The sequence below is a fragment of the Dipteris shenzhenensis genome, chromosome 25, assembly GCF_047967505.1.
Source record: "Dipteris shenzhenensis isolate YYH24624 ecotype China chromosome 25, Dip_SZ_1.0, whole genome shotgun sequence".
In the NCBI taxonomy this organism is placed as follows: domain Eukaryota; kingdom Viridiplantae; phylum Streptophyta; class Polypodiopsida; order Gleicheniales; family Dipteridaceae; genus Dipteris; species Dipteris shenzhenensis.
Window position 1 is genome coordinate 29,050,884 of NC_141620.1, and position 17,946 is coordinate 29,068,829.

Consider the following 17,946-nt stretch of genomic DNA (forward strand, 5'->3'; position numbering starts at 1 on the left):
CAAATCATATCCGATGGTGACAATACTTTGCACGCACCTCAACGTAGTTGAAACAGACTTGCGTGCAAAGTGGAGCCCCCATCCGATAAGTACTTGTTTGAATAACACACTTAGGACCGTGTTTTTTCATGGTTGTGCATGACACTAAGGTAAAAACGGTGTTTTAGGCTTGATCGACAATGCAAAGCATATCCGATGGGCACAATACTTTGCACACACCTTCAAATAGGTGGAATTGACTTACATACAAATTGGCATGCCCATCCCATAAGTGCTTGATCGGATAACATACCTAGAAGCGTGTTTTTTTACGGATGTGCATGACACTAGAGTAAAAATAGTATTTAATGCTCGATCGACCATGCAAAGGATATCCGATGGGCACAACACTTTTCGTACACCATAACCTAGGTGGTATTGAAATGTTCTCAATGAGGCACACCCATCCAATAAGTACTTGGTCAGATAGCACACCTAATGGCGTGTTTTTTTGCGGATGTGCATATTCATGGTTGTGCATGACACCAAGGCAAAAACGGTGTTTTATGCTTGATCGACAATGCAAAGCATATCCGATGGGCACAATAATTTGCACACACCTTCAACTAGGTGGAATCAACTTACATGCAAAGTGGCACGCCCATCCCATAAGTTCTTGATCGGATAACATACCTAGCAGCGTGTTTTTTTACAGATGTGCATGACACTAGAGCAAAAATAGTATTTAATGCTCGATCGACCATGCAAAGGATATCCGATGGGCACAACACTTTTTGTACACCTCAACCCAGGTGGTATTAAAATTTTCTCAAAGAGGCACACCCATCGGGTACTTGGTCAGATAACACACCTAAGGGCGTGTTTTTTTCGGATGTGCATATCACTAGGGAAAAAATGGTGTATAATGCATGATCGACCATGCAAAGCATATCCGATGGTGACAATACTTTGCACACCCTTCAATGTAGTTGAAACGGACTTGCGTGCAAAGTGGAAGCCCCATCCGATAAGTACTAGTTTGAATAACACACCTAGGACCGTGTTTTTTCATGGTTGTGCATGACACTAAGGCAAAAACGGTGTTTTATGCTTGATCGACAATGCAAAGCATATCTTATGGACACAATACTTTGCACACACCTTTAACTAGGTGGAATGGACTTACATGAAAAGTGGCATGCCCATCCCATAAGTGCTTGATCGGATAACATACCTAGCAGCATGTTTTTTTACGGATGTGCATGACACTAGAGCAAAAATAGTAATTAATGCTCGATCGACCATGCAAAGGATATCCGATGGGCACAACACTTTTTGTACATGTCAACCTAGGTGGTATTGAAATGTTCTCAATGAGGCACACCCATCCGATAAGTACTTAGTTAGATAACACACCTAATGGCGTGTTTTTTTGCGGATGTCCATATCACTAGGGAAAAAATGGTGTATAATGCATGATCGACCATGCAAAGCATATCCGATGGTGACAATAATTTTCACAAACCTCAATGTAGTTGAAACGGACTTGCGTGCAAAGTGGAGCCCCCATTCGATAAGTACTTATTTGAATAACACACCTACGGCCGTGTTTTTATATGGTTGTGCATGACACTAAGGCAAAAACGGTGTTTTATGCTTGATCGACAATGCAAAGCATATCCGATGGGCACAATACTTTGCACACACCTTAAACTAGGTAGAATTGACTTACATGCAAAGTGGCACACCCATCGCATAAGTGATTGATCGGATAACACACCTAGCAGCGTGTTTTTTTACGGATGTGCATGACACTAGAGCAAAAATAGTATTTTCGACCATGCAAAGCATATTCGATGGGCACAATACTTTTCGTACACCTCAACCTAGGTGGTATTGAAATGTTCTCAAAGAGGCACACCCATCCAATAAGTACTTGGTCAGATAACACACCTAAGGGCGTGTTTTTTTGCGGATGTGCATACCACTAGGGAAAAAACGGTGTATAATGCGTGATCGACCATGCAAATCATATCCAATGGGCACAACACTTTTCGTACGCATCAACCTAGGTGGTATTGAAATGTTCTCAATGAGGCACACCCATCCGATAAGTACTTGGTCAGATAACACACCTAATGGCGTGTTTTTTTGCAGATGTCCATATCACTAGGAAAAAAATGGTGTATAATGCGCGATCGACTATGCAAAGCATATCCAATGGTGACAATACTTTGCACGCACCTCGGCGTAGTTGAAACAGACTTGGGTGCAAAGTGGAGCCCCCATCCGATAAGTATTTATTTGAATAACATAGCTACGGCCGTGTTTTTATCTGTTTTTATATGGTTGTGCATGACACAAAGGCAAAAACGGTGTTTTATGCTTGATCAACAATGCAAAGCATATTTGATGGGCACAATAATTTGCACACACCTTCAACTAGGTGGAATTGACTTACATGCAAAGTGGCATTCCCATCGCATAAGTACTTGATCGGATAACACACCTAGTAGCGTGTTTTTTTACGGATGTGCATGACACTAAGGCAAAAATGGTATTTAATGCTCGATCGACCATGAAGAGCATATTCAATGGGCATAATAATTTTCCTACACCTTAAACTAGGTGGTATTGAAATGTTCTCAAAGAGGCACACCCATCCGATAAGTACTTGGTCAGATAACACACCTAAGGGCGTGTTTTTTTGCCGATGTGCATACCACTAGGGAAAAAACGGTGTATAATGCATGATCAACCATGCAAATCATATCTGATGGTGACAATACTTTGCACGCATCTCAACCTAGCTGAAACAGACTTGCATACAAACTGGAGCCCCCATCTGATAAGTACTTGTTTGATTAACACACTTAGGACCGTGCTTGTTCATGGTTGTGCATGACACTAAGGCAAAAACATTGTTTTATGCTTGATCGACAATGCAAAGCATATCCGATGGGCACAATACTTTGCACACACCTTCAAATAGGTGGAATTGACTTACATGCAAAGTGGCATGCCCATCCCATAAGTGCTTGATTGAATAACATACCTAGCAACGTGTTTTTTTCTCGTTTTTTTACGGATGTGCATGACACTAGAGCAAAAATAGTATTTAATGCTCGATCGACCATGCAAAGGATATCCGATGGGCACAACACTTTTCGTATGCCTCAACCTAGGTGGTATTGAAATGTTCTCAAAGAGGCACACCCATCCGATAAGTACTTGGTCAGATAACACACCTAAGGGCGTGTTTTTTTGCGGATGTGCATATCACTACGGAAAAAATGGTGTATAATGCATGATCGACCATGCAAAGCATATCCGATGGTAACAATACTTTTCACGCACCTCAACGTAGTTGAAACTGACTTGTGTGCAATGTGGAGCCCCCATCCGATAAGTACCTATTTGAATAACACACCTACGGCCGTGTTTTTATATGGTTGTGCATGACACTAAGGCAAAAACGGTGTTTTATGCTTGATCAACAATGCAAAGCATATCCGAGAGATATCCGATGGGCACAATACTTTGCACACACCTTCAAATATGTGGAATTGACTTACATGCAAAGTGGCACGCCCATCCCATAAGTGCTTGATCGGATAACATACCTAGCAGCGTGTTTTTTTACGGATGTGCATGACACTAGAGCAAAAATAGTATTTAATGCTTGATCGACCATGCAAAGGATATCCGATGGGCACAACACTTTTTGTACACCTCAACCTAGGTGGTATTGAAATGTTCTCAAAGAGGCACACCCATCCGATAAGTACTTGGTCAGATAACACACCTAAGGGCGTGTTTTTTTGCGGATGTGCATACCACTAGGGAAAAAACGGTGTATAATGCGTGATCGACCATGCAAATCATATCTGATGGTGACAATACTTTGCACACACCTCAACGTAGTTGAAACGGACTTGCGTGCAAAGTGGAGCCCCCATTCGATAAGTACTTGTTTGAATAACACACCTAGGACCGTGTTTTTTCATGTTTGTGCATGACACTAAGGCAAAAACGGAGTTTTATGCTTGATCGACAATGCAAAGCATATCCGATGGGCACAATCCTTTGCACACACCTTCAATTAGGTGGAATTGACCTACATGAAAAGTGGCACACGCATCCCATTAGTGCTTGATTGGATAACATACCTAGCAGGCTCGTGTTTTTTTACGAATGTGCATGACACTAGAGCAAAAATAGTATTTAATGCTCGATCGACCATGCAAAGGATAACTTGGCATGTCCATCCGATGAGTACTTGATCGGATAACTTCTCCCACCAATAAATTAAGTACTAATTAAAAATTATATTAAATGAGTAGATTATTAAAAAGAGACTAATATTTATGTAATTGTTGCTACTGCAGCTTGCTTGCGAAGGACTCTCACAAAGGAGATGGCTATAGATTTTGTTCCAGGGATGGATGTGATTTTATGTAGCAAAAGAGAAGTAGTTGCATTTGCTACAATCCATGATAGTGATCCCAATTCAGTTTGCCACTTTCGAAGACTTGGCGAAGATAAGGTGGAAGTTACTGTATCAAAGATTCTTAGCGCACATGTTGAGCTAAAGTATAAATGTGGAGATATGGAAACACTTGGAGATGTTATGCCCTACAATACATCCAACAAATCATTTATAGCATGGGACAAAGATGAGACTTATGCAACAGACATTATCAAGAATACAAAGTGCACCACCTTGGATTTTACTATAGGGGACATTTTACAAATGAGATCATTTGCAAATAAGACTGTAGCAGAAGGTGAAGTATTGGGATTTGAACAATTGGAGCAATGGTCATTTGCACAGATGAGGATTCTAAAAGTCACTGATGATGGTATGGTTGATAACATAACATCCTTATGTGATCCCTACTATGAGGTAGGCAAGAATATGAGATGGAGCATGCAATTTTTAAACATGAGAAAGAGGCACGTGGTTTTCAATGATAAAGACAAGGTATACTACAATATCAAAGGACCTAAAAAGCGTGACCATGTGCCAGGCTCTATCACTTCAAATGTGGATGATTTCAATATACTCAATTATAGAAGTGACATCTTATCTGGAGTGGATGAGTTCATTGGTTCCGAGAAACAAAATGATTTTAGAAGCGAAGTCTTATCTGGGGTGGATGAATTCTTGCACAGTGAGAAGGGCAAAGGTTTCAATAGCGATGTCTTGTCAAGTGTTGATGAGTTCATGCATATTAACAAACCTGGTGTCAATCAAGCTTGTGGATTTGTGAAAGCCATGCAAGATGTCCCAATGAGTGATGTTCTCTCAGGATTGGAAGAGTTTCAAGGTTCTCAATACTCTCGTAGAATATTGAATTCATTGAATGGTCCTAAGAGTATGTTAAAAACAAGGATGAGATCAACAGAGGATTATTCAATATTTAACTTTGATTGTGATATGGACAAGGATGCAACGACCAATCATGGATGCTTGGTTACAAACAAATGTGAGGAGAAGAAGTGCATAAATACAAATAACAACGTGCACGAGGAACGAAAACGGTCATACATATGCATGAAGAGAAAGCAAATCCAGGCAGATCCACAAAAGCAACCAAAGAGGAAGAGATTAATGAAGGAGGAGAACATGTTAAATGCATTGGGATATCTATGTTGCAAGCGAAGATGTATGCGCTTCATTGATCTTGCAGACACCAGGGAATGTAGAGGACACGTGTGGCAAAGAAGAGGAAGTGAAAGAAATGAAGACCTTCTCACAAGTCTCTCTTGCTTTCTTCAGAATGGCAATAAAAGGCTAAGTTCAAGACAAAAGGTAAAACCTCTCGTAAATGGAAAAAGGATTTGCAATAAGGCATATCGCAATATTACTGGATTATCCCATGGTACATATTGGGATTTAGTCACCAAGGCAAAGGGCGGCAACAAATTTAGCATTCACGGTAATAGAGGAAGGTCCAAATCAAGAATCTCAATTGTCAGGGCAGCAACAATTTTGCAAGACTTCATACATGAAAATGCTTTACCTCAACCCCATATATCTACCAAACTCCCTAACGGTGATGCGATCAGTGAAATGCACCTTCCAATGGGCTTGACAAAGCTCGAAGTATTTGACTCTATTGCCGAAAAGCAAAGGCAAAGAGGGGATGCCATAGCTTCTTCTCATACTTTGTATACTCTTTGGAAGAAGAACTTTGGATATGTTAAAATCCCAAGGAGGCAAAAAATGTCAAAGTGCAATGTCTGTGATGATTTAAAGCGAGCGATTGAGAGTGCAACATGTCCAAATCAAAGGGAATTATACAAAAAAAACAAAAAATCTCATCATGACCTTATTCGACATTCTAGACAAAAATATGCATTTTGGAAGGAGCAAGCTATTTCGCATCCCGATGACTACATGTGCCTTATTGTAGATGGCATGGATCAGAATACAACAACATTGCCTCGTTTTGTTGCCACTCCACCTAAATTACAAGGAAAGCACTTTCTAAAGACACATCTATGTGGAGTGTTAGTGCATGGAATTAAGTTCTTTGCAGATATATGGATTGATTCCTTGCATCTACATGATAGCAATCAAGTTGTAACATCTATTATGAAGGCAATTTGCAATGTAGATGCAGAAAAAGGTCGCCTACCACCGACTTTGAGAATACAAGTTGATAATTGCTGGCGAGAAAATAAGAATGTACTCATGTTTGCATTTTGCTCCATGCTAGTTGCTCATCGAATCTTCAATGAGGTCGAATGTGGATTTTTGTATGTTGGGCATACACATGAGGATATCGATCAGGTTTTTAGCACAGTCTCAAGGGAGCTTAAATGCAAGGATGTGGAGACAATAGATGACTTGGTAAGAAGATGTGGTAGGCAAGTTGGTGGTCATAAGGAAAGTACAGTATGTGAGAGGCGAAAGAATGTATGATTGTAAGAGCTTCATTCTACCTTTCATACAAACGGGTGGTGATGCATTGACAGGTCATACCAATCCACACTACTTTCGTTTTTTTTTAAAAGATGAAAAACCCGTAATGCAATGGCAACAGTATTCTCATGATATAAAATGGGAACCTGAAGAACCTTACAGTCTCTTAACTTCAATTCCCAGCAAGGAAAGGTATCCAACATGGGCTCCTATACAAGAATTCAATGAGAGGTCTAATTGTGAAATAGAAGGATTAAAAGCATTTATTACATACAAAGAGGAAATGCTCCGGAGATATCCTGATTCGAAGCCTACTTGGAGAGAACACACTACCACTGTAATTAACAAGACACGAAATTTAATAAAGGACCTTGAGAGAATGCAAGGCTCAAAGGATGTCAAGGAAGAATGAAATATGTTTTGGCCAAATGTTCATAATGATTTGCGCCCAGCTCCAGTCTTTGAAAATGAATTTGTATCATTACTCCCACGTCCATATTGTGGACCGAAGAAGAGAGAGTTTATGCCACAAGTAGATATAGAGGTTGATTGTTTTGTTGTGGTTCGGCCATCGGATGATGAATATGAGAATGTGAAGTTTTGGGTTGCAAAAGTAGTTGATGTGCAAAGAGATGACCAAGGGAGAGCTACAATATTTACAGCGGTATGGTATTTGAATTTTGTGCAAACCCACACTCTCGCCGAAAATTTTCCTGACGTCATGAATGCGCACTAGTGTAATAATGATACGTAATCTTATCATGGTCGATAGCACAGAGCTCGAAACATGGCACTATATGCATTTACTCTCATGAGCACAGAGACTGTTGCTCTGACTACATCAAACAGCCTTTGCCTTGCCATGTTTGCTTGCACAGCTTCGCCATCTGTCACTGTGCAACACAATCTTTTGCTGCACTAACCATTGTGTTGGTTCGAGCATAACCATGTTGGCCTGACTATAGCACAAAACTTTTGCCTTGCCACTTGTCATTACGTAACTTCGCCATTTATCACTACGCAACACAATCTTTTGCTACGATGACCACTGTGCTAGTTGAAGCAATGATGTTGGCATGGAGAGACCACCACGTTGGCATGAAGACCATCGTGGCACGTCAATCTCTAATAGGACCCCTCAAGGTCCATATTCGCAACCACTGCACTAGATGTTGGAGCTATTTTAGTTCTAAACCAAGGAAAATAGTGTTATCAATTACTCCTTGTACAATAATTTCTCAACCATTGCACATGTTCTTGGAGCTATTTTAGTTCCAAGCTAAGGAAAATGTAGACATTTGCAATTTAGTATAGTTTCCTTGCAACCACCACACTGGTTATTAGAGTTATCATAGTTCTAAGGAGCTCTAGTTATTGAAACCATTTTCACTACGATAAGAACTGTTTTTTAAACAATTTCTTGTGCAACGTTTTTACTACTGAAGTAACGGCCAATAATAGTTTTGGCAATAATGGTACTACATTAAAATTGAAGCAAAAGAAATTACATTAAGAAATTACATCCAATAGTTTTTGTGATAATAGTATTACATCGAAATTGAAACAAAATAAATTACATCCAAAGCAAACATTTAACAAAACAGATTACATATAAAGATGCTAGCACTTTTTTTTTGTGACACTTCTTTAAGCACTTGTTAACACCACCACTGTGGCAGGACTGAGTGTCACTTTTTGCCCTTATTAGTACTTTTTTACACTTTTGACCTGGTACCTTGTATGTAGGAAACAATACGAGCACCTCGTAGTGCTATCGTAGGTAGGACTTTCTTAAAATTTTGACTTAGAACTCCTCGTATGCATGGGACAATACGAGCACCTCGTAATTGAAATAACCTTTTTCATAGCAACTTCTGTCAAGGCACTAGAAGAGGGAACTCAACTTGGAGGTGAGCTCAATCGAGCACAACGTTCGACAGCGGATAGGGAACTCAATATGGTGGTGAGCTCTAGCACTGAACCAGCCACATGATTGCATGATATTCCTACCATCGGGCTGGTTTAGGACAATCACATAGCTAGTGTTTGAGCTAACCCAACCACGATTGCATGATGTTCCAACACCGAGTTGGTGTAGGAAAATCACATTAAGTCCAAGCCAGCCTGGTTCTAGTGTTTGAATTGAACCAGTCACACAGTTGCATGATATTCTAACCACAGCGCTTGTTTAGGACAATCACATTGAGTCCACGCCAGCCTAGTAAACTATCCCAAATCTCAATCATAAACAACCACTGGGCTGGTTTAGGCAACCACTGACCTGCGTTGTATCAAGAAATGAAACAAGTAAACTATCCCAAAGCTCAATCACAAACAACCACCGGGATGGTTTAGGCAACCACACTAACCTGCGTTGTATCAAGCATATGTATGATGTCCTCATCAAACATCTTGCATCCCGTTTGCTTTCTACAGATGTCCTTGTTATTTGGAGAAACTCTCGAGTGATGCACGAAGAGTGGAAGCAATGCCTGATCATCCCAATCTGAGTAGTCTATGGGCTTTAATAGAACACAAGAAAAGGAGAGACAGCCTAAGTGCAGAAGTCATTGCAATAGTGGTGACGTTTTGGCATGAAAATACAAGGTGTTGGTAGGGTGCAGGCTAAAGCTTTTACAAGGCTCGAGACTGGTATTTACTTGAATGGCCTAATGTTGCTCTCGAAGGCTACTACCAATCGTGACATCACAACTCATTTTCTTTGCTCTGATGGCAATGATAGAATGCGTGCATCTGTAACAACTGCTTCCTGCTACTGCTCTGCAAGGAGTCTTCTATTCCTTGTGCCCTAACCAAGCTTTTCAACTTTTCTATCTTGCAGCCTCTGTTTGCATCTCTTGTAAGCCATGGCGATTAGCTTGTTGCGATGGTGATGATCAGTGAAAGACGACAATGCAAAACCAAAACAAAGAGAAGATAGCTTGTGAGGCAAGCAAAGAATAGAAGACAATGGTTGTGCAAGGTCACGTAAAGGTATGTGCGGGTTGCAAGGCGTTTGCAAGGCGGGGGCATGTTGCAGGTACTTAATCTTCCAAGATTTGATGGGCGGGAGGTGTGAAAATTCAAAATTCACAGGAGTAGCAAAATTTTAGCCATCGGTTTTCCCCCCTCTAGTGATACACATCAGTAGAATTGGATATCTTAAACAAGTGCAGTGTGACCTAAAATGCTTCAAAACACAAATAGGCCAAAGGGCATGCTATCAGGTTTGATGATGTGTATTATTAAATGCAATTATCTTTAGCATGCTTATGAGCCATATAGCAAGAAAGTGCATGGAAAAAGAAACAATTCAAAATTGTAAATAGTGTTGGATTTATTAAAATATCTTTTCACATGCACAAATTGCACTTTTCCAACTTCTTCCATTTTAGGGTGAATCTAGATACCAATAACAACAACAAATATCAATGTTTTAAGACCACCATGCAGTAGTCCCACTAGTTTGGATTCCAAATTTTCAATGTATTTTGGCTTTCAACAAATCAAAAAAAAGTTATGGAGCATGCCCTCAAATGGGTATGCATCACTTTAGCACAACATTGGAGGCCCATTAACCCATGCCTAATGTTCCCATTTAGGTCTGTCCTTGGGTTGAGGAGAAGCTCATGTAGGGTTCTTTTGAATGATTACGTGGTTGCATGTATGTAAAAAACTAAATTTTGGTGATTTTAAATAAATTGCTATATCCTATAGTCTTCAGGATGCATGCTTCACATGCAACATAGCACTTACAAGTAATGCTTTAACAATCTCGTTCCAAATTCTTATTTCATAATTTTTTGCTCTGATGTTCAAGTTTGGAATGTGTACAACAACTTGAAGACAAAGTTTGCCAAATTCCATTGAGCAATGCATAAGTTATGGGTCGTGCAAGATACCTATATATAGAAAAGTCCCTGAACCTCAGCAAAAATGGCTACACCCAAGCAAACAATGACTCGGTAGAGTTTCACATCTATGAGTGCTCAAACTATGTGTTACATAGCACATGTAGAAGGTTGAATAGCACAAATAGTGTTCCACATCTATGTACATACATGGTGTGCCATATCTATGTACACGACATTTTATTATATATAGATGATTTCATGGTTTGAATAGAACAAATAATGAGTTATAGCATAAATAGTTCCACATGTATGTGTGCACTCAATTTGTGTGCTACATAGCATATTTTGTGGGGTGTATAGCATAGTCAATGTGCTATATAGCATGCATGTTGTGCCTCATCCATGTATACTAAATTGCTTGATATATAGCTGTTTAAACGGTAGAAACAATGAGCTATACATACACACATACACATTTGACTAGTGACAATCGCTCATGTACTAAGTGTGCATGAAGTAAGCCCGAGCTATGGCTAGTTTTAGGCCATGGTAGGGAAACAAATGAATAATACCCATTGGTAAATATTTGAACATGGTCCAATCTATATCATATAAATTTTCTTATGATCTAATCTAAATAATTGATAAGGATTGTAGATTTAAGGAAAGGGGGGACATAGTGCACTTTTAGTGGTATCCTTATAAGTTTAAATAGGGGTGGTTAATTATGCAATATGGACCGTATATAGGGAGATTTCTTGAAGTTCATGCATGTAGGTGATGTCCCCATTGTGCCAAGAGTGAATGCCCTAGGAGATCATGTGAAAACAAGTCCGCTGTTAAAGCCTAGAACACACATTTCATTGATTTTGGGATTTTCAACATCCAAATTCATTTTTATAGGTACTTTTGGACAAGTTTTTGGGTAAATTTTGGGAAAAAAACCACTATTCAAAACATAAAAGCAAGAAAATTTTAGAGTTCTTTAAACTTAAATAAAATCAAATTATAAAATTTAACATGACACGGTTAAGTTAAATCAAAAGAAGTTGTAAACTCTCATAATATTTACTAATTGTGTTAACAAACACCTTTAAATAGTTACAATAAGCCTCTAGATTATAGTCATTGGAATGCATTAGCATTTTCTTTTTCTGTCCGAGATGCAACCGAGTCATGTGCCACCACCATCTCATCATGGTTAATGTAATTATAGTTATAGAAGAGAAATAAGGAATTTTTTTCCTTGGATAGCACTCTCTCAGTTCCGTGTGGCTTGCTCTTCATGTGGTGGAAATCTCCCATGAGGAGTGCTACAAGCAGTAACCTCAGGTAGAAACTCTTTTAGTTCTCTCATGTAAGAAATTAAAATACTTATTTCGGTAGTGCACAAGAATTATGTTTTGCATTTTTGTTAAAGGGTTATTAGCGTGTTTACAAAAAAAATCATTGAGAAATTGAATAAAAGTATCGCCGGTAGTATTCATATAATCGACAATAATATGTAAATTACCGGTGGTAATATAACTAATACCGGTAGTTTATATTATCGCTAGTATTATAAACGGCGGTAATACTATATTACCGGTGGTGTTTTTCATATTACTGTCAGTAGTATCTTAAGTACCGCCGGTATTGTGGCTTGCAAATTCACAATTTCCCACATAGCTTGATGCTATTATATTGGTGGAAAGGGCAATAGAGGCTCAACATTTGATTTGGTTGTGATTCATATCCTGATAAACCCTTTGCTAAGCTGAGAATAAAGAGAACGACGATTTATATCTGAATAGGGGAAAGGCTGGCTGGGAGAAGGTGAGTCAGCATTCATTATACTTGTGGGTGTGGTTCGCTACTTCGATTCCTTGCATTTTGGAGAAATCGTAGACCACGAACATGAGGGCTAATGGATGTGAGTGTTTGTAACTTGTGTATTCTTGAGGGTGGTCTATACTTCGACTCCTTGCATTTTAGGGGACTTGTGGACCACGGTCATGAGTGCCAATGAATGTGATAGTGAGGAGTCTTAAGCTAAGACATGGAGAGAAGGGGGAGATGAGATGGCAATGATTTGAGCAAAAACATGGCATGTGTTGCGACTATGAATACACAATCAGAAATGCCTAAAACTAGAAATACTTTTCCACAATCTTCAAGACGAGTTCTGATTAGGCAAACTATGGATGCATCGAGTCATGCCCATGCCAGTATTTATATGTCTGTAATGTTCCCAAGGTCGACAAGGAGTTGCAAAAGAGGATCTCAATGCCTAAATGGGCACTACCCCAATGCTTGATCCACCCTGCCAGGTTGTTAACCAAGATACAGGGAGAGCATTTATGCAGGTGTCACAATCCTCTCAAAGAGGTATTCCATGTGCACAGGGGGGAAAACGTAAGTCACATGGTCCAAAATTTGACTTTTTCATTAATGTTTGTGACTACGTGTAGTGGAAATGCAAGTATTGTGGAATAAAAAAATAAGGAGGAGCACCTCGCATAAGGGGTCACTTGCTTGGTGACTCAAGAAAGAGCACTCAGCATTGTGTAGCTCCAGAAGTTGTTGGAGTAGCTCGTACCTTGACAGAGAAGTTGCAATCTTTTGGAAAAAATTCGAAGAAGATCAATTTGGGAAAGTCAAGGTGTAAGTGTAGTAGAGTCTCTAAGCACACACGGCGACAGGAGTACAAGTGTTGCAGGCTCCCATGCCATAACTCCTTGTGTGCACACTAGCATGCAAGATAGATCTCCACCTATGGCTCATGAAGCTAGATCGGCAACTACGACTCGTAACTTCAGCAACCCACGATAGTTGAGAGCATCGACCGGATTAAAGATTTGGAGAATGCAAAGCATGTACTTGGTAGATCAATCTTGCGGTCAGGATATCCACTGAGTATGGTCAATAATGATGGTAGGAGCACTGCATGGAATTGCATTGCTAATTATGGACCGGGTTTCAAGCCACCTTCATACCACGCATTGCATACAACATTGTTAGACAAGGCATATTCAGAGTAGAAAGATCACATAAATCATAGCACTGGATGCACAATTGTCTCAGATGGGTGGACAAGCATAACCAATGCATAGCCCTTGGGCCTTTATCTCTTATCACCCCACCCCATCTCCAAACCTGTGCATGAGTTCCATGCCCAAGAAGGCAAGTAGTAGTCTCACCCCATATTTTTCTCATTGACATTCCTCCTACTTGTTTCTTGACCCCTCGAAGTTATGTACCGATACTTCATCCACCCTACGAAACATGTCCCTGACATTGCCAGCATCTTCTCTCAGTACCTTCTATGAGCTAGAAGCTCCAATCATCGATGTTCTCCGAACCAAAAACTCTACCGATGGTTGATGAGAAAGTCTTGCTTCTAGGATTAAAGAATTGGGAGGGGAGTAGTAGGCCTATGGGCAAAATCAAAGGGTGCGAAGAGATTCAATTTGACATGGATTTGAAAGTGAAGGAAGTAGAGATTTGAGCCAAGTCTGAGAGTGGCCAAAAGAAGAGTTGGTGGAAGAAGAGCCGCAACATGGCAAAACCTACTTGAAAAGTGTCTAGGGAAGCTTATGTTGCTATACAAGCATGTTATTTAGCCAAGACATCAAGAAAGGCTATGCAAGCTTCAAAGACAAGGATTGCAGTGAGCAGGCAACAGGAAAAACTACCATATGGTAGTCCACTTTTACATTAGGAATGAGGAAAACTTAATGTACTAGAAGAGGAAACCACGAAGCAAAGGAAACTAATGGCTTTGGAGACAATCGCATTTTGGAGAATCCTACAAATGAATTTTTCAACAAAAAGAACCGACTTCCACTTGTATAAGCCAGTTGCTTCGGCAATGTTGCAAATAGTAACTACATGAGGTCCGCTTAAGAACTTGGAAAATGATAAGCAAACACCAAACAATATTCTATTTAACAAAACAAATTTGCCTATCAAGACAAAACAACTTTGCCTATTGGAAACTTTGCCACCATACTGTTAAAGACCTGTCTTCCCCCTTCCCATGACCTTGTGTCTCAAGATGAGTGTCCAACTTCATTGACCTCATTCACTCCATCAAATCTACCAACTTGGGCATGCCTACATTTTGGGAGATCAGGTTTCATGTCTAAGCAATAGTCATTTTGCTTTGAGTAGTCAGCTATTTGAGTCAGATACTAGTATATTGCTTCTATGAAAAAATAACACGATAGACAAATAGAGAGGGGCGTTGTCAAAGCACTCCCATTATAGACCAGTATAAGCTGCCCCTGAGGTACCAACTCCCTTTAGTAAGAAAACCCATCAAAATATTGAGTATGAGATTAATTTAACAGTATGCCATGAGTAGTAATTATTCAAATTAACATGGTTGTGTTCTACACTAAAAGAGCTTCAAATATGTCTTTTCACCTTGAAATTTGGGTAACACATGAAAAAGTTACATTAATTTGAAAGGATATGGATTTTCATATTTTAGTATATTTTTTGTTTTACCCCCCCTCATCCCAAAGACCCCCCCCCCTTGGGCCTCACATACTATGAAAAATATGTACAAATCTTAAAATCTTGCATATTTTTCAAGGTATATACCTTATATTTTGAGGGTGGGGGGACAGGAAAATGGACCTTGTCCCCCCATATCCTAGATTTTGGATGAGGGCAGTAACATATTACATATTGAGTTAGCGCCCTAGGAAGCCCCCAGGAAGCTGCCATACTATGAAAAAAAATCGCCTCACTATGCCAAATGTTCCCAAGAGGCAACGATGGAGTAGGAGAGAATGGGATGAAAAGTAGGAGAGAATGGAGCGAGGAGTAGGTGGAGGATCAACATTGTTAAAGAGGTGTTTTTTTGCGGATAATCAACTAAAAGGTTGCCAAGGTGAAGGCGTTGGTGAATGTGTGGAGAAGAAAGTCTTAGAAACACAAGGGATTTTCATAATCTTGTCTTACACTGAGAGATGAGTTGCAACTATTGGTGATTGACCCTTGACGGCCTGCCTTGCCACTATACCAATCAAAGCTTCTTGTAACTTAATGGTAGCTTATTGGCCTTGCTAAGTGGAGAGTTTCTTGGTTCATTGTTTAGAAGTTAGTTAATTTGGTCAAGTTGACCATGTAAATGGGTGTTTAGCATTAGGTTTGTGGTAATTTAGGCCATTGTAATGAGTTTTAAGTTTAGGCTTTTGTCTTTTTATTAGAGTCCTAAATTATTTTGTCACCTTGTGTGGATTAAGTTTTTGGCCTTACAAGAGAGGTAGTGAATTATTTTGTCATTTAGCTTCTATGACAAGACCTTTATTAAAATCATGTGAAATGCGGTCTCTTGCCAAAATGGCCACTTTTCCACTCCTCTTTCTTCTCTTTTCTCTCCTCATATTTAATCATAGTTACTTGCAATTTTATCTTTTCCTTTCATACACCTTTAGTTTCCCTCTTGTAAGTTATTGGGAAATTTTATTGTAATATTTATCCATGCGACTTTACTTTTTCTCTAAATGGGGACTTAGTGATTGTGCGACCTTGTTAAAAGCAAAGCCATAGTGGTCACTTTAGCATAGATACTTCTCAAAAAACACCACAATCAACAAATCTACAAACCATGATAGACTAATTTTACTACAACTTAGAATTCAAAGAACGAACAACTCATACTTGATAGACCATTGCATTGCATACATTTACGCATAATGCACACTAACACTTACACCTACAATAACATTACGATAGGCAGGGCCTCAGTGAGATTCCCGCCTTGTTCTATAAGAACTGAGATAGGACCACAACACCCGCCTCTTTTTCTCCATGACTAAGCAAGTGGTGTGAACGTGCACTAAAGCTTCTCTATCATGGATGATACTCCTATTTGAACGTTCCCCAAGAGTGTCCGGGCGTGAGCATTTCCTATTTCAACAAGCAACGAAGGAGGCTATATACCAAGAAGCAACTAAGGAGGCTATATACCAGAATGAATGGATAACAGATCGTAGACGGTTCATGCTTCTCGTAGATTAAACGTAAATAGGAGCGTGCTACAATATTCTAGAGAGGTCAATGTTGTGAATTACATTAACTATGCGAGGTGCACGTTCGTTATATGCATGAGATAGGAGCATAGCGTTCAGATATGGCGTGCCAGTAGCAACTGCCCACCATGAGCTCTTTGAGGCATCGCACGAAACGGCGCACTAGTTGATCCACAGCTTCTGCCTCCCAGATTGGCAGCGCCTCCTCAATCTCGGTGAACGCTTCGGTTGTAGCATTTACCATCTTCACAGCTTCTTCTAACGCTTCCATGAAGGACATTCCATCCTTGTCCATCAACAACTTGATAAGATTGTAGTTGCTGCCCCCCACGATCACTTCGTTTTGATAGGAAAAGATGTCGTTTACAAACGACACGTTTTTCTGGTACTCCCAGATGAGCTCCTGGATGCTCGCATGGGCGTGCACCTCGGCTGGAAGCATGACATCGCAGGCGACTTCCATCAGGCACAGGACAGGCAGGGCACCAGAGTTCACGGCACGAGTTCGCGAGTACGATTCCAAGTCTTTGAGAGAGTAGCAAGCACCCGACACGTCGAGGTCGTTTTGGAGACTAATGCAAGTTTCAACGTAGTCCTCGCAGGCCGCGACTAAGCGATCGTAACATTCTGAAGTGACAAGACGTCTTAGGGCCATTCCAACCTCCCAAATTGCTTGTTCGATGGGCTTTTGATTGAACGGCAGCTTCAACGTCTTGAAGATGGTGATGGCGTGCTTGAAGAGCTCCCCCCCTCTTATAATTCGTCCTTCGGAATTCCGAAGGATACCCCGGTCGACGCCGTAGTCCGCTGGATTCAGGTTGTGCATATCAAAGCACAAGTCATCCAGAAGGAAGAAAAGGCTATTGTGAAGGCTCACAGCCATGAAACGTTGAGCACTGATGCTCGACGGATAGATAAAACTACTGAAGGAGACGCCAAATTTATGAAAGGAGTCCAACGAGTCTCGCTTCAATCCCCACTGCTCCGCAAGTTTGGACAAAAAATGCGCTGCCTCCTGTGCATAGATGCTTTCCCGCGGGCGGGTGCGGAACTGTAGAGCCATATGGTCCTGCATGGACGCCAGAAGCTTATCGACAGGGTTGCCATTTGTGTAGTCGGGGGCTTGTGCAGGTGTAGGAGAAGGTAAAGGATGTATCAT

At 40.3% G+C, this 17,946-nt stretch overlaps 1 protein-coding gene across 1 annotated transcript; it reads right to left on the reverse strand.

The window, feature by feature from the left end:
• Positions 1–16,854: 16,854 nt before the first annotated feature.
• Positions 16,855–17,946, reverse strand: LOC147885713 (presilphiperfolan-8-beta-ol synthase-like). Its single transcript, XM_087396198.1, has one exon. It carries the CDS (start codon positions 17,944–17,946, stop codon positions 16,855–16,857), a length of 1,092 nt encoding a protein of 363 aa, XP_087252324.1.

Coding starts and splice junctions, on each gene's coding strand:
- LOC147885713 (XM_087396198.1), bottom strand. CDS start 17,946: ATGATACATCCTTTACCTTCTCCTACACCTGCACAAGCCCCCGACTAC.